This window comes from Alligator sinensis, unplaced genomic scaffold, assembly GCF_000455745.1.
Source record: "Alligator sinensis unplaced genomic scaffold, ASM45574v1 scaffold12_1, whole genome shotgun sequence".
Taxonomy (NCBI): Eukaryota; Metazoa; Chordata; order Crocodylia; family Alligatoridae; genus Alligator; species Alligator sinensis.
Window position 1 is genome coordinate 926,780 of NW_005841973.1, and position 17,633 is coordinate 944,412.

The 17,633-nt window shown below is 45.8% G+C and overlaps 1 protein-coding gene across 1 annotated transcript in view; it reads right to left on the reverse strand.

The window, feature by feature from the left end:
• Window positions 1–17,633, reverse strand: part of SLC4A11 (solute carrier family 4 member 11) — a 154,275-nt gene that overhangs the window by 109,041 nt on the left and 27,601 nt on the right. The window contains exon 2 of the mRNA XM_025200690.1: window positions 5,452–5,502. Coding sequence (XP_025056475.1) covers window positions 5,452–5,502 — 51 coding nt within the window. The remainder of the gene's footprint in view (window positions 1–5,451; window positions 5,503–17,633) is intronic.

The following is a 17,633-nucleotide window of genomic DNA, read 5'->3' on the forward strand; positions in this document are numbered from 1 at the left end:
GCAGGACATGAAAATAGGTGGCGTGGGGGGTGGCGTGCGGGGGGGAGGGAAGAGGGGAGCTCTATTATACCTAAAACAAAACAATCAGCAGCTCATTTCAGAATGGAGAACCGTGGAGGAACCGAAAAATGCTAAGAAAGAGCCAAAACACTGCATATAACCACAGAAACACTCAGGTACAGCTCTCCAGAAGAGTCTCAATATACTCAAAGCACCAAAAAGGAGGTGCAAACACTACTGGTGCAGCAGTGGGCAATGTTGGCTGCCTCCACCTTGTTAATTTGGGGCATGGCTTATTGAGGCACAGCTTAAAAAAAAAAACAGTTCAATAAACAGTGATATTGTTAAATGGTTGCTTTACAAAAGCTTGTGCTTTAATACCCCCCCCCGAGTAGAAAGATCCCACTTGCAGATGGGAGGAAGTGGCCTGTAGGAATGACTGTAAGGCTTCCTCAAAGCACGGGACTAGTCCCTTGGTTGAGGTTGCATTTCTTGGTGGTACCAGAAGAGCTGGTGAACTCCTGGGCACCTCCGGTTTCCCTATCGGCCCTTCCTTTCTTCATGGGGTGATATATAAGTTAGTGCTTGTAGAGCGCTAGGCAAGTGCTCTTGGGGTTACTCTCAAGGTAGGAAGCATGCAGCAATCCCTACAGTTAAGTCAAAGGCTCAAGGGCAGCTCATCCTCCAGCAGTGATTAAACTTGGTCAGATTTGCCAACCGTTGGGCTCTGAAAAGGACAGGAGGTTTAACAGCAAAGGAAGAAGCGACCCACCACCTTTCCCATTACAATCGTCCCGGACAGCCCGTAATGGCACCAATTCAAGCAAAACCACGGGGGAAAGAAAAATGTATGAGAAACAAGTCTTGATGAGAAGCAGCCCTGGGGTTGTAGCACTAAGGAGCATCCCCTGAGGACTCAGGAGGAGACTGTTTACTGGCATTGTGCAAAATAGACACTTGGGACCCCTTCGTCCAAGGTGACCAGGGACCCATGGGGAAACGAGACGCCTGCCGTCTCCTCCCAGCTGGGAAAAGAGTAGGCAGGCTACATGCCTCCGAAAACAACACTGAAAAAAAGTCTGTTTGCGACTGTTGGAGAAAATGGCTTAAATGAACACTCGCACTTGCATTTTACTTGGCATATGCTCCTACCACCGGAGCTGCGGTGCTCTGGATGCATCCTTTATCCAGCATCTTTGAACCTAGCTATGCAAGCAAGGATTGACACCTGGGCAGGGGCACTTTTCCTTGGGGACAGAAGGGGTTAAAGTGAAACGCTTTATTATAAAGAGCACAAGGTTGCCTTGAATTTTCTCCCTGCGTTAGAAAGCAGCCCGTCTCTCTTTACAGCTCAATAAAAGCCCTCAAGCCTCTTCTCGCTGCTGAAAGCCAGACACTCATGGGCAGAGATCTCCAGGCTCCCTCTCTCGCTTGCATTTTGCTGCAAGCACCAGCTGTACCCGATAGCAAGGTCCTCCTGAATGACTGATCCCAGTTTGACTGATTTGTGATGGAAGATAGTCCCGTAGGACAGTTCAGCCCCCACGATTCAACTGGTGCTTTGGCTGTGTCAACCTAAAAATTAAACTCTCTGTAGCCTCAAGATAGTACGAGTGGGTTAGTAAAATCTCGGACCGTATAAAAATCCAGACAGAAAAGGCAGGAGTCCTATGTACCCTTTCCTTTCCCAAAGCCATTTGAGTACACCAGCACCATCCACAAGAAAACGTCATTTTTTTGTCACCAGTTTAGAAAAAGGAAGAGAAGCAGGTAACACCTCTCTGGCATCTTCAGCATTACGTCTAGAAGAGTCATAGGCATGTCCAGCCGGAAGGGACAGCAGACGGTCATCCAGTCCAGCCCCTGCTCAAGGCAGGATCGTCCCAAACAAGTGCGTGTCTAACCTACTCTTGGAGGCCTCCAAGGATGAAGATCCCACAAGATCTCTACATAGCGTGCTGCAATACTTAAATCACCCTTATAATGAAAAAGGTTCTTCCTAATATACAACCCATTTCCCTCATTGCATTTGGAGACTCTTGCTCCTTTTCGTGTCCTCTGCAGCCCCAGAGAACAGCTCCTTCATAACCCCGTGACTTATCAAATCCCCCCTTAGGTTTTCCAGTCCGTCCATGCAACTCCTGTTTCCCACACCTCTATTCATTTTTGTTGGAACGATCCCGAGAGAGAAAGCAATCTGTCCACCTCGGTCTTGAGATACGATGCCTAAAACTGGAAACCGTTCCAGGTGAGGCTTCACCAGCACCAAGGAAAATGGAAGGATTGCTTCCTTTGACTTGTGAACAATGCTGCTATGAATACAGCCCAGTATACTACAGGCCTTTTTGCTACAAGAGCATACCGTTGGCTCATGTTTAGCCCGTGGCACACTTGAACCCAGGTCCTTCATGCAGCACTGCAGCCTAGCCAGTCGTTCCCCAAGCTGTACTTGTGCGTGCAATTGTTCTGTCCCAAGATCTATCCTCAGGACATTGCACTTGCCCTTGCTGAAAGATACTGGATTGATTTCGGACCATTTCTCCAGTCTGTCAAGACTTCTCCGATTCCTTCCTTCCAGAAAAGGTCGCAGCTCCACCTGGTTTGGTCTCATCAGGAAATTTGCAACGTGAGCGCTCAGTCCCGTTGTCCAAATCATTAACAAATGATATGAAATCATTCCAGACCCAGAGCAGACTGCTGGGGAACCCCGCTTGATACCGCCCCCCGATTAGAGGCTGATGACTTGGTTGAGCACCATGACGCATCCACCAGTTATGTATTCGTCTTACAATCGTTTCGTCTAAACTTAAGCAATTCTGAATCCTGCTTAGGTCAAACAATCCCAGTACGGATCTATTCCAGCCATGGGTTCCTGGGGTTGGGGGGGGAAGGGACGGCTCTATTTCCTATCCAGTTTCTGAAAACATCCAAGAGAAGATCAGAGCAAGTTAGGCACCATACAGCCTGTGTGGACAGATGAACTACAGCAGAATCAAATACCTCCTAAGAAGCCAGGCAATGTTTTCAATACGAAGAGAGTCAAATGCCCCAAGAGGAAGTGAAACTGTGCCGAGATTTGTGATACCAGCTGGACCCTAATACAATTGCAATCAAGGCCAGCAATACATTTAGCCTCAAGCTCAAGCACCCAGGTGTTTCATGCCAGGTACGAAGCCTGAATAAAATACAACATTTTTAAGGATATAGTAAAATCACTTAAACCCCCAGTTCTCTTCCAAATACTGCATCTTCCCAGGACAAAGAAGTCATCCAGAGACGTTGATATGGAACGTCCCAAGAGATGCTGGGTTTGTCATCATCGGCCTCTGGCTGACTGCTCTTTTCCCAGCACCAAGCTGCTTTTAGTGCTTCTACAAAGTAGCCAAAGCGGATGCTAGAGCTCATCACCACCAGCTCGTGTTCCTGGTGCTTTGGCTATGAAAACTGTTATGTGCCAATGAGAGATTATCTGCTGGAACATGATGTGGCCTGCTCCTTACCAGGGCACACAATCATAGGGGGAAAAAAAAAAAGAAGGGGTTGGAAGGGATCTCAGGAGGTCACATCTAGTCCAACCCCCCCGCTCACAGCAGGACCAGCTCCAATTGCATCATCCAAGCCAAGGCTTCGTCTAGCCAGGTCTTAAAAACCTCCAAGGATGGAGATGCCACCACCTCTCTGGGGAGCCTGTTCCAGTGCTTTACTACCCTCCTAGTGAGAGAGCTTTTCCTAATATATGCAACCTCAACTTCCCTTACTGCAGCTTGAGCCCATTGCTCCTTGTCCTGCCATCTGCCCCCACTGAGAACAGCCCAGCTCCATCCTCTTTGCAGCCCCCCTGCAGGGAGGTGAAGGTAGCTATTCAATCCCCCTCGGTCTTCTCTTCTGCAAGCTAAGTAAGCCTAGTTCCCTCAGCCTCTCCTCACCAGTCATGTCCCCCAGCCCCCAAACCATTTTCACTGCCCTCCACTGGGCTCTCTCCAACGTGTCCACATCCTTTCTGTAGTGGGGGCCCACAGCTGGACACAGGACTCCAGATGTGGCCTCCCCAGGGCTGAACAGAGAGGAAGAATCACTGCCCTTCATCTGCTGGCAATGCTCCTACCAATGCAGCCCAGGATGCCGTTGGCCTTCTTGGCACCAAGGGCACACTGCTGGCTCCTATCCAACTTACTGCCCACCGTCACCCCCAGGTCCTTTTCTGCAGAGCTCAAAATGCTCATTTCCATCTGTCCTGACTTACTTTGATAGCAAAGAACAATCCTCTACGACACCCTACACCTAAGGGCGACCCAAACACCGATTACCTAGGCATTTGCCTGGAGCTCTGGGTGAGGGCTTTCCTCATACAAACTTAATCCCATGCCGATTCCAGCTCCTAACACAATACAGTGGCCAAGCTCCAAAGGGAAAAAAAAAAACACTGCCCTGAAAGAAAACCTGAAAAACAAGCTGAGTAAGAACCACCCACGATGATGAGCGCTGACAGCGAGTGCGATTGATGCCCTTCCACTTTGAGGTATTGGTGACATCTACACAATTTAATTGTAGGGCCTGTTTCTAGTAATAGGGTAATGAAAAGCCCACTCATACAAGCCTAGGGTCAAATATGGCTTCAGTGATACAGATTGAAATGTTCTTTTCATTTCTAAGAGATCCTCCAAATTAACCCCTGCAGGGTTGATAAAGATAGGTTAAAATGTGGTTTTGATTTTTATTTTTTTTTTTTAATGTTTTTAGATTTAAAAATATATTTTTCTTTTCAAAAATTAATGTTTACTTTAAACATGAAACTTGTATTCAACTCGGGTATGTCAAGGCCTAAACTCTGAAGACATTGTAATAAGAAGTCAATAATAGGTCAAGACCTACTATTATAGGTCAATAATAGACTTGACCTATTATTGACATCTTATTAAAGACCTGATCCTATGGGGAAACCTATTAAGGGGTATCCTATGGGGAAACCTTGATCCTATTAAGGGCTTGATCCCATGGGAAAAACCACCAGAACATAGCAAATAACTACTGCAAACATAAGATAAAGATGTAAATGCATTGAGCTAGAACATTGTTTAGGTATATAATATTCACACTACTGATTATATACATCACATACATAATTTCTATATAGTTAGTTCAGCTTATAGTACATAGTTGGTGCCCCCCCAGTTGAAAACAAAAATGTACCGAATATATCACATGAAGTTTCTATTGAGCATCACATCTACATGTTTTCACAGTTATACCTAGTGCAAATAAATGCATTTGCACTCCTTTCCCCCACAAAAACAACACTGATTAAACTCAAATCATTAAGTATAAAGCCTCACTTCAAATCATTAATCTCTCTTACAAGAAGTCAATTTACAGAATCCCTCTGAAAGTCGACATGTGATTGATGCATTAATATGCTAGTTATGAGAAAAAAAGGGGAAAAAAAATACTTGCCAGTCTCTTCAAAAAAGTACCCATTTCTGGACATCGCTGCTGGTGGGCTTTCTAGAAAGAGGAGAAAGAATAAAGGTTAAGTTCAAGTGGAAGAAGATCACAGGGATTCTGAGTGCATTTGCTTACTCGATAAGATCATCGTAACTGCAGTATGCAAGAGAGAGCGAGGACAAGAACATTACTACAAATGTGAAGGATTTATTCCATTAGTGACAAATTTAACCTTCTGCTTGTTGCACTTTCCAGGAAATGTTAAAGGTCAATATGGTCACCAGCCCCTGCAAATTCACACACGCACGCACTTCAAATACTGTGTGTTCATTTAATGATTCCAGCCCAAGATGCCACTACTAGAAGTCTCTACAAGCCAAAATGCATCAATGCAACTTGTCAAATCTGAAGGAACACACGTGCAAACATTAATACAAGAGTCTACCAAGGGATGGTCCTATTAAAATGAAAGGCAATAGTGGAATCCAGGGTGTACACGGCAACACAACTACATGCTTTGGTGCATTCATCATCATTCGGGTCTCGGGCAAGGACAGGCAACCTTTTCTGGCTGTGGGACAGAGCGACCCACCCTGGGTCAGAGGCAGATGTACAGGCGGGTGCTAGGATCCAACTGCTGCCACCACTTGTCCCCGTGGCAGCCTGGGAAGACCCCCCGCAGCCAGAGCCCACGGTCTATTGGCCAGATCCAACAGGCCCACAGATCTGGATCTGGCCCATAGGCCAGGGGTTTGCCAACCCCTGGCCTACGGGAACCTTAAAAGGTTGAGTGCATCATCTCTCTTGGTTGCACCTAAACGAACGTCCACCCCACATAAACCTAAAATACTCATCCTTCTTGGTCTGCTTCCTGAACCTAGCCATAGCCGCATTTGTTCCAACAAGGATCCACGGAAGAAAGACGCAATGGAAGAAAGTCATGCTTACATGCAGCGGTCTCCGGGCTCATTGCACCAGGAGTGGGCTCCTGCACAACGCATAAGAACAGGACTGTGGCTGCTCTTCCTCGAGTCCACTCCATGTGACATTTCCCTCTAATACTAAACTGCTGGTAACCTCCCATCAACTTGGGCAGAAGGCAGGACCTCAGCAACTTTGACTGGCTCAGTAGGGCATATGGTTTTGTAGCCACCAAGTCGATGACCTAGCAAGGTGCTGCCTTGCCCTGCCATGTGCCTGGCTTCGGACTAACATGGCTAACTACCTCTTCCATCCATTAAGGGAGGATGCATCTAGCTCCCCACTATTACCTGCCTGTGTGTAAATCCCATCACATGGATTAGGTCTAGTTTTTAAATCCACTACACCGAAACATATTGCAAGTTGCTGGGTTTGCCATTTCAAGGTCGCTCCATGCTAGGGACGGACCCAAGCAGAAGCCTCCTCGTGACGAGGTAATGGAACGGAGATCTTCGAAAACACTTGCCCCTAAACTACCCTTTGCACGACAACGGCACGCTGCTGAGAAAACCCGAAGTTTGCACTTGTTTTTTGAACAATTGATTCCAAGTCAAGAGGCAGAGAAGCAAATTTTTGCAATTCCGAAAGGTGCATGCAATCAGCGCTGGTTTAGTAACGGACCCAGGCACCAGCGATTATTTAGCATAGCCGCAAGACGACCCTCCTTGCTTGGATTCAGCGTATGCATTGACATCAGTTGCAACCATCCTTGGGGCCAGATTTCTGGTGGCAGCAAGTTATGCCTACAAAAACTGTGCACTTAATACTGTTTTATTGCTTAGACTCATTTTGACTTGCACCCTGCACTGAAGTCTCAGATACATTCAACAGTGGCACCTGATAATGCAGGCTGCATTTGTCCTTGAATGAGCACATGGGATTGTGGCTAATTTAATGATACTAAGCTAAAAAGCAGGAGTCAGAAGTTAGCCTGGGACGAAACAAAAACGACGGAATGCTTCATTTAAAATATGCAGAGAGGAACGACAGGCTGGAGGAGCAAGGAGCCTGTTGCCCAAATATGCATTATTTTCTTTCATTGGAAAGGTTGGAAGGGAAGTAGAAGGCCAGAGCTCGCACTTTAGGTCAATGAACTATCAAAGGATAATCTAGATTTAAGGCAGTAGTTCGCAAACTTTTTTTTTTTCGCGGACCACTTGCAAATTGCTGAGGGCCTTGGTAAACTACTTACACTTTTTTTTGTTCTACCAATCAAAGCACACAACTTGTATTTTAATATCAGCAGTCTTACCTTTCTAATGTGATGGTTGTGCCTGCTTTTTTAAGCAAAGTTCTGGGAAGTCACGTGTAATGTTCGTCAGCTTTAGCCTTAGGTCACCTTTCTGCGGACCACCTGAACGGAGCTGGCGGACCAGGGGTGGTCCGCGGACCACAGGTTGAGGACCTCTCCATGAACTAGAGAAGGGATCTGCAACCTATGTCCCACAGGCTGGAATAGCTCCGGCCTGAAAAGCTTAGTGGCCATGGGTGGCATTAGGTGGTGGCAGGCTTTTGCTGCACCCGACTAGCAGGAAGAAATGGTGGCAGCAGTGAGATCCTTGAACTGGCCCATCTTGGTCCACTGCTGGGCCATTCCAGCCCAGCGCCAGAAAACAATGCTGACAACTGAAGTAAAGCAATGGACAGAATCAACTTTTCAGTGGAGGTCACCTAAAAAATACACCTTTAGGAAAGCCTGGAGCACAAAATAGCAAAAGGATTCTCAAATCTGCAGCGAGCCCAAAGTTACCGTATGAAGGACCCTGACCATCTGCAAACTGATGCTTTTAAGGAAGAAAGGATTTTTAGGCTCCGTAAGTTTTTGGGTTGGTTAAAATTAAATCAAAACACACAAGCCAAGGAGTTCTCTTGTTCAAGCTCTTTAGCCTATGCATTGCTCTCCCTGCTTATATTCATTAGACTTCCATTATCAGCCTCCAACAACATGGTTATACTCCCCTGGCACCCAGAACAGATGCATTTCCTTTCATTTTAAATCAAGTGCACGCAAACATGCATATAACCCTGGAAAATGGATTCTCGGAGTCAACTACAGTCCTTACTGAAAGTGCCTCCCCTCTGCAGCAGTTCAGCTTGACCGAGTCCATCGCAACTAAAGTAGGGCCGTGGCCCCAAAGGACTAAAAGTAGGGCCATGGCCCCAAAGGACTAAAAGTAGGGCCATGGCCCCAAAACGTCCTCAAATAGAAGAAACCCAGGGTACTTCAGTCAGCACCAACCTTTCATTAGGTGGCACCATTTCCTCCAAGTCATCATTAACGAGCCCGTGCTTGGGCTTGTTGCCTGGGGGACTATTACGTTGGCAATGCTGGGGTTTTCCCCCCCCTGTCAGATGAGTTATAAAGCAGAGGTCTTAACCTTGTAATTAGAGATTTGACGGCACGTTTTGAAAAAAGTCGGGCGTTCACCCTGATGCATCCTGGCCAACTTCCAATCCTGGCAATGACGTTCTCTGCACGTAAAGGCGTCCTGTGGTTTCAACGGGGTAGCAGCTATTCAAAGAGATTGCTCCATATCCACCACCCAAGCTGAACTTCTTATCGCATATCCCAACATTCGTCATGCACTTTGGAGGCCATGGACCCAGAGGTACTCTGTGCACATCTCTATAAACGAGCCCAATCCCTCATACACTCCCCCCGCCCCCGTGGGACTATCCACGTGCTTCAAGTTAAGAACCAGCATCAAAATGTTTGCAGACCCAGGATCCCATCTTTTCGGTCCATGCTGAAAAGGATCAACACATGTTTTGATGTTCTGCTGTCCAAAATGCACACACCCTGCATCTTGCTATTTGGCCAATTTTGTTCAAGATGCTAAACAACGTACAGGTCTCGGTTTTTCTCCCCCACCCTCCAAACCTATGCGTGGTATTCGTGGAATTGAAAGAGCTGCCAGGAGGACCATTCAGCACAACCGTTGCCATAGTTGGGTTTGTTTAGTCTAGAAAGAGAGAAGACAGACGGGAAACATGGTTCCAGTCTTCAAGTATGTTTAAGATCAACTCTCAGCGAGTACTGAAGGCAGGAAGAGGAGTAATTTAGGGCAACGGAGATTTAGGCTACATGTTATGAAACGCTCGCTGCGATGTGTCGTTAAGGACTGGACCACACTACCAAAGAAGGTTGTGAAAACAGGAGATTTTTTAAGAACAGGCTGGACAAACATCTTTTTGGGATGGCCCAAGTATACAGGGTCCTGCCTTTGAGCAAGGGAACTTGGTTATACGATCTCTTCAAGTCCCCTTCTGGCCCTAGGATTTTCTTCCCGATGCTTCTCAATCAGCTCAGTTCTTCTTTTATGCGCACACGCCCTCGCCACCTGCCTGAACAAGTAAATTAGATGCAAATACACTGCTCACAGATCAAACTATCACGGTAAGAAAGAGAAACAAAACACAACTTTATACATCCTTTTTTGGTAACGTCTTCTCTAAACATCCCTGGCAAGAGACAGAAAAGTAGGGAGAGGTTCAAAATTAAAACAAACTAACCATCCCATTGCAAAATTAAAAGTTAAATATTTATCTGTAAAATTTGCCCTGGCGTTTGGATTTGGTTGCCCTTCTCCCCACTTTCCAATGCCCTATCAGGCAAAGAAGAAGTGCGATACAAGATGTAGCATTTCCCACCACCCTAATAAAACCTCCTTCCCTCCTCTTGGCTTCATTTCCCCCCACAAAACATCTTCTGAACTTTTTTCCACACGCTCCTGCACACAAGGCACATGGATGAGGTATCCGTCTCCCATATCACCACTCTCTCTTCACCAAGACCCATGCCAAAAGTCTGATGACCAAGAGAAGTCTTTGACCAATTCCACTGGGATTTGTCTCTACCCGAAATCACCGATGCCCTCCAAAAAAGCTAAAATAATACTCCCTCGTCTTCACATGCCAATAAGGCCATGTATTTCACTTAGGGTGCATGCACACGCCCTCCCCAAATGGGAGTTTTGCCACCGATTCCACAATATCTTGAGTACAGAACCCAAACATGCACGTACCCAGATGAAACCATCATCTTCTACGATCATGGTCTTCAAGGCCCCATTTCTACTTTTCTGTTATCCAGCCTCACTTTTAAAACGCATCTACCCCTCCCACCCCTAACTAACCAACACGGTTTTCCCCACTAAAAATTATAAATCTGCATTTGTCTAGCAAGTAGCCTACTTATAGGTGCTATGTAATATTTTATGGTTATATAATGCACAAAACGAATAAAAAACAACTCAAGGAAGAGGTGATAATCTTTTTTTAGGTCAACTAGATATTTGCAAATGAAATGTTGTATTTATCTTCAAGCTTGCGGGCGCGCACACCCTTCATCAGACATAGGAGAGTGCAGAGATTGTAAGTCCTCCTAGGTAGAAACAGGCCACTGAGTTGAAACTCCAGATCAATCAAACTGAAATGTGCACAGCCTTGTCTTTAGTTTATAGTTGTATTAATATTGCTTGGAAACCAACTTTCTTTCCATGGACTGCTGTGCATGGTGTCTGTCTCTTGTCCATTATGGCAGGTATTCAGGTTCTCCTAGGTAGAAACAGGCCACTGCAAGCTTAGAAATAGAAGCAGAAATACCTAGGAGAACTCTTACAGTCTCCGCTCTCTCCTACGCCTAATGAAGGGCGAGCGTGCCCAAAGGCCTGCAGGTAAATACAATAATTTGATTCCAAATATCTAGTTGGTCTAATAAATCACACCTCTTCCACAGGTTTTGATTCCTTTTGCCTCTAGATCAATATGGTTACAACCTGGATACCCGATATAAAAGGACAAGACAGACACCATGCCCGTGTCTTTGGCACAACAGTCCTTGGGGGGGGGGAAAAAAAGCTGGTTTGTAAGCAATATTAATAAAACTATGCACTGAAGACAAGGCTGTGCACGTCTCAGTGTGTCCGATATGGTGTTTCAATCCAGTGGCCTAATTCAGCGTGTAAAGAAAATACGCATCGACACAGCACTATATAAAATGGGAAACCTTTTTTTCACATCAATAAATTGGTCAAGGAGTGATGAGTTGCACTTTGCATTTCTTTGCTCACTACACACAGACAAAAAGCAATCTGCCTCCCCTTTATTCATCATCCAAATCATGTTGTTTTTACAGCTTCTTGACTCCTTATTTTTTCAGCGTTTCCGGGCAGGTATATAACCATGTCCCTTGGCACGGTCTACCGAGCATACTTCGTGTCCCCACACGCACTGAGCCTGGAAACATGAGGAAGAAACCACTCCCAGGATATTCCCCGACCATGGCTCATCTCAAGGGTGGACAGAGCGCCTGTCCAAGGAACAGCCGTTCAACAGCATTTCTAGTTTGACACGTTCAAGAAATTGGGTGAAGCATACTTGAACGTGCCCATCTAGAGCAGGGGTATACTCCGTTGACCAAGAGTAGGGTTTTAAGCAAAATACACCTGCAACCAATTTGACTTCCTCCTTACAGCGTATCTATATACAAGGGACATTCACTTGAAAAAGCAGCGTTGAGTATTACTATGCAGTTGCTTATTCAGCCCCTCATTTGTCTCCCTAAACCGCACCTCCTGCCCCTCGCCATGCATTCAAATCACACGTGCAAAAAACGGATCATTTCCAGTGCAAAAATGGATTACCTGGCAATTGGAAACATGCACGCTTTCATTTTAGAAGACGCCAAATTAGCAATAAGGTCCCACATTTGGCTAGACACCGTTCCAGGACTCAGGGCTGGCACACGAGAGGTTTAAAAATAAAATAAAATAAAATAAAATAAAATAAAAGTAAAAATGCAATTGATCAATTCCTGGCACTGCTGCTCCGGTAGGAAATTGTAACATATTGCCATTTAAGATTCCTAGGCTCAAAAAAAAATAAAAAATGAAAAGATGAATCGGTCAAGCCCCGCTGGGAGATGGCAAACACTGTTTGTATTTCCCGATTTCTTGCATTTTTATCATTTCTGTTCTTCGCATCTAAATAAAGGGAAGACAAAAAACCATCCTGCTATCTTCCATTATTAAATCCCTCAGGGAAACATGCCTCAGTTCCCTTAAACCAACCATTTTTAACTTCTATTTATTTTATTTTATTTTTTTAACTTTATTGCTAAACTCCCCTGAGCCCTGTGATATTGTTGAATCACAAATAAAACACATTCTCTGGATACTTCAAAAGCTCGGTAAGAAATGTTCTGCTGCCAGCGTCTTGCCGAGACGACGGACGTTCTCCAACCAGGGACCCCGTATCGGATGCAACACACAGCTCCGTCTAACGAACTCCCACATTTGCATGTTCAACAAAGCACAATGGCAAGTTTACCGCAGGCCTTTAAACTGAACTTTACAATTTCTGGTCAGTAAATAGTTTCCCCACCAGAAAAAATTTTGCTCGTGATGTATCGCGTTTCCTCGTTTTATTCAAAAACGAGCATGCCGCTTTTTAAAGCGACACGCGACACCCCACTGGAACAGGTCGTCTGCAAGCCTGATTTTACAGGGCTTCGTGACGGCGCCTCTTTAACGATGCTGGAGAGTCTGCCTACATTAAGAGATACTGGGTTTCCAATTAAAATGAATGCGGGGAGCATCTCCTTTTCAGGTCATCCAAGAGCTATTCACCGCTAAGCGGTTTCATTTATGTGGTTGCTCGTCCTTCAAAGTTTATGAGCAATTCAGAGCAACAAACGCCAGTCGTTGAGATGGGAATGATCCTGCCTTGATCGGGGGCTGGACCAGATCTCCCGCGGTCCCTTCCAGCTGTGCTTTTCCACGACTGTGTCAATTCAGATGGATTTGCATGGGTATTTTTTCATTGCCACGCACTTGCTCTCCGCTTCCAAGATCTGGCTGGATTTCTGCTGACGTCAGAACCTCATCGCCAGGGATCCTGGTTTTCTCCGATTTAAAAAAATCCCTACTTTTCGGTTAAAAAAAAGTAACCCCAAATCCACATTTTTCTGAGAGTTAAATGAAACACCATTCATACATGCAATTAGTGGAGTTTTATGTTAATCATGGAAAAATGTGGATTTGGGGTTACTTTTTTTTAACCGAAAAGTAGGGATTTTTTTAAATCGGAGAAAGCCAGGATCCCCGCTCATCACCACGAGCAACTTCAAAAACGGTTCGTTTTAGAAACGCCCGAGACATTGAGATAAACGGCTCCAAGCGGAGACCCCTTCCCTCTTACGTTTTCAGAAGTGACTAGCAAATAGGGGTGCTTAAGTGACCTGCATAAACACTCTGAAAATTTAGAGAAAGTGCTTATGATTAAACTTTTCCGTTTGAAAAAAAAAAAAGTTGACTTCAAGAAAGAGCGAGGGCAACTCGGGTTAGTTTTCGGATGCCTGCCTGCCTGCTTCTGAAGAGCAAATGGTATTTTTGCTACCTTGCAGAATACACTGCTAAAGGGATCTACGCGTGCGGAGGAGGGTGGATGGACAAATCGGGCATCTCTGTCCGGGAACAGTTTTCCTTTCAATTCAAGTGAGGGAACAATTGCATGCCCCTTTGTTCAGCAATGTCTGAAACAATGGGAAGCATGGGGGTGGGAGAGGGGGGACCTCCCTCCCCACCTCAAGGCAAGATGGGCTGGGGCCAGGGATGGGCTGCAAGGATGCAGCCCAGATCCAAGCAGCTTCTTCCCCCCCCCCAGCGGCAGCAGGGCACGGGCAAAGCTCCCCACTGCCCGGCTGCAACGCGGCATGGGCGAAGCCTCCCGCCGTCCAGCATCCCCTCCACATGAACACCCCTCAAAGCCCCCATAGCTCCATGAGCCACATCCAAAAGCAGGTCGATACCCCTGGATTAGACTTTAATGCCAACCTAAGCACCAGCTTAGAGGTTTCCCTAGGATCCAGACATGGTTGATGGGATGATTATTTGTAGGTGCACGTGGGAGCCAAGGAGACTGCTAAAAAGCAGCAGAATGACCCAATGATGGGAGAAAATTAAAAAAGGAGCCTGGGACATTATTTTGGATTAAAAAAAAAAAAACACCTGGTGGCAACTTGGATCAAAAACATCTCCTTGACTTCCTTCTCTGATCAGAGGAAGAGGGCTTGTATACATTCTCGCAGGTAAAAAGAGGAAAAGGTGAAGAAATCCCCGACTGCCGATTTCTTTGCCTAGAGATAACAACATGCAAAACCCCAAAATATCCGCTAACCAAGACAGGACACCACTGGAACCAGCCTCCCGGGCACTGACATAGCAATACTACATATTGATAACACATTATGAATAGGAACAGCCAGCGCCGGGCAGCGACTGGCAATAATGCAAGTTAAAATTTGTACAGGTCCTGGCTCAAATCAGCTGAAGCTTGGATATTAGAAAGGTTTCAAATGGTACAAAACGCTCCAAATGGCCGCACCAATTGAGGTTTCAGCTCTCAGCCGAGGTAGCCAACCTCCTTGACTTTATTGCGCATTGAGGTTAATCAGCCCCTGGTGAAAGGATTTGGATCCTTTTAGGCATCCAACACGGCGCGAGTGATAGAAAACATAAGTGTCCATATAGGACTAATTTTACCCTCCCAACGTGCGTCTGGAAATCAATAAGCAACCATAAGTAAATGCTAAAAGGTGCGCAGACGGAGCCCTGGAGGTATGCACGTAGTTTCCTTTCAACTAAAAAGGAGCATTAAATACAGAGAAACCCAAAACGATACAAGGTGAGGTTTCAAAACTTGTCAACTCAAATTACACATCCTCATCAATTAAGAGACCAGCTTGATTAATGTCTGGATGAGAAGATTGAACAGAAATTCATTATTCACACACTGCAAGAAGGTAGTCCTCTTGCCTTTGGATCCGTGAAAGGAAACCCCAGGGATCTCTTACACCAAGATAAGAAAACAGTGGTAATAATCCACTTAAATCTTCAGTGTAGACCCAGCAATTTATCACAGTGGGGAGATCATATTAACCCTTTGTCACCTACCTGCAATGGGCCTCAGCTACCTTACGCAGACAGTAGAGCAAAGTAGTGCCTTCGAGACTAACTGGCCGGGAGCATCAGAGCATCCAACACATCCGGCTATCACCTATAAAAAAAAGCTTACGCTTCTCTCCACCAGTCACCTTGAAATAAAAGTCCCTTATTTCCCACAAGAGGAACCAGAACACGTGGTAGAGGTGATCTCTTTTATTACACCAAGTGGATTTTTGCAAAAAAAATATTTAAAATTGCAAGCTTTTGGGCACCAGCACCCTGTTTTCAGGCACAGGAGAAGAGATTGTAAAAGTTCTCCTGGATAGAAATGAAAGTTTGTATTTCATGATTTTATAGCAGGATAGTCTGCGTGCATTAGTTTTCCCTTGGTTAAAGAAACAAAAAAAGAAAGAACAAAACCATACCTTTTTGGGTCGGTGACAGCGAAGTCCAAGTCAAAACCGAACCCCGATATGGTGTTAACGTAAATTTGATGGAGGTGGTCTTTTAGAGAAGTAAAAGAAATGCCCTTATTCACTCCAAGTCCCTACATGCCTTGCAGGTGGGATAACACATTCCTGCAGGTTTAGACGCTCCAGCCTTCGCTTCATGACCGATACAGCTTATTAAAGCTGGGCTGCAGTCAAATGACTGCCGTATTTTGCAAGGCATCAAGAGTCAGGGGTCTCGGAAAGGTCTGGGCACAACTCACCGAGTCTGTCCGGGCTTTAAGAAAACTAAATTTAACTTGCTCGAAAGCAGACAAGAGCACGGTAGTTCCCAGACCAAAGCTATATTACTTTGTTTGCGAGTCGCTCCCAGCATCGCATCTATTCCTTCCTCGGTGCTCTCTGGACCTGGCTGCTTTTGGCAAACAGTCCACCTGCCGATGCCAATCAACGGCCTGTTGGTCAAGGCCACGAAGTGTTTCCACATCACGCAAAAATACATTTTAAAAGGAGAGTGGCCTAGACATTTCTTTGCAAGGCAGACTGAACCAACATTTACCATTTGGGACTTTGGCAGTTAAAGGACAACCAAACATGGGCCAATGGGAGATTTTGGTTTTGGGGTATTCCAGTCCAATAAGATCAGTTATCAGAGTGTTCAGCTCCCTTATGGGTTAGAAATGCTTGTGGACTTGCATGCAGAGTTATCCTCCGATATCTGAAGAACAGCAAGCAGGGATAGAGTCAACCTAGGCGGTCCTGACTTGCACCGAGGACCACCCAACCCCGGGAGAGGCATTAAGCCGAGTTGCTCCTCAACTCGTACACCAAGCAATACTCAAGGAGTACACAAAAGCATAGAGCCGCTCCCCATTGGTAAAGACCTGGCGGGATGGTCGAGACCCTAAATTTCAGGTTCAGATCTAGCCACCGTCACCCAAGCCTTCGTAACCTCAAGGCTAGACTTGTTCTTCATTCAAAGCTGCCTGCAATGATGGTCCAGAAGCTGCAGCTGGTGCAAAGCACAGTGACCATCCCTATCGGACAGGGCTGGGTCATCCGAAATGCGTAATAGTGCTCCAGTGTTCGCACAATAGCTTGCTGGCACAATTAGAGGTGCTAGTTTTGACCTAGACAGCCTGGCCCCTATCTACCCAAGGGACCACCCTCTCCCTTACGCCCCATGGAGATCTCTAAGGTCATCGAGGAGCATCCTCCAGCGAGTACCACCAACGCACCAAGCCGGGCTGGTGAAACCACACGGGAGGTTGTTCTCTGTATTTCCCCTTTAGATCTGGAATCTCTTCCCTCCTGAAGTCCGCCAGAGCTCAGACACCTCCTGCGCGAGAAGTTGTTTAGCAGGCAAAGCTGAGCAGGGATATTGTTTAGGAGGGGTTTAGGTTTTTTTGCTCTACGTTATTTTAACACTCAAATCGGCTTTTATACATGATTTTGTTTCTCCCGTTTTGTTCTCTTGCTTTAAAAATTACTTTGCTCTCTTCTGTAAAGGTTCGGGATAGCTTGTCGGGAAAGCCGATACACAGCAAACAGTCTGTCACCAAAACGTGATATACCTTTCAGTTCAAATTGTGATATGCATGGATTAAGGCAACTATTACATTTATAAAGCATGCGTGCACAATATCACACACACACACACACACACACACACAGAGTCCTATCTACACTCTTTACTCCTTTCGTTGGTGGGTTTTTAATGCGTTCCTCAAGGGACCTCACCCCTTTGCAAAGAGTGCCAACCCAGAAGGATCCCTTATGGGATGCCTGCCTTCCTAGGATGTGGTGGAGAGGCCTG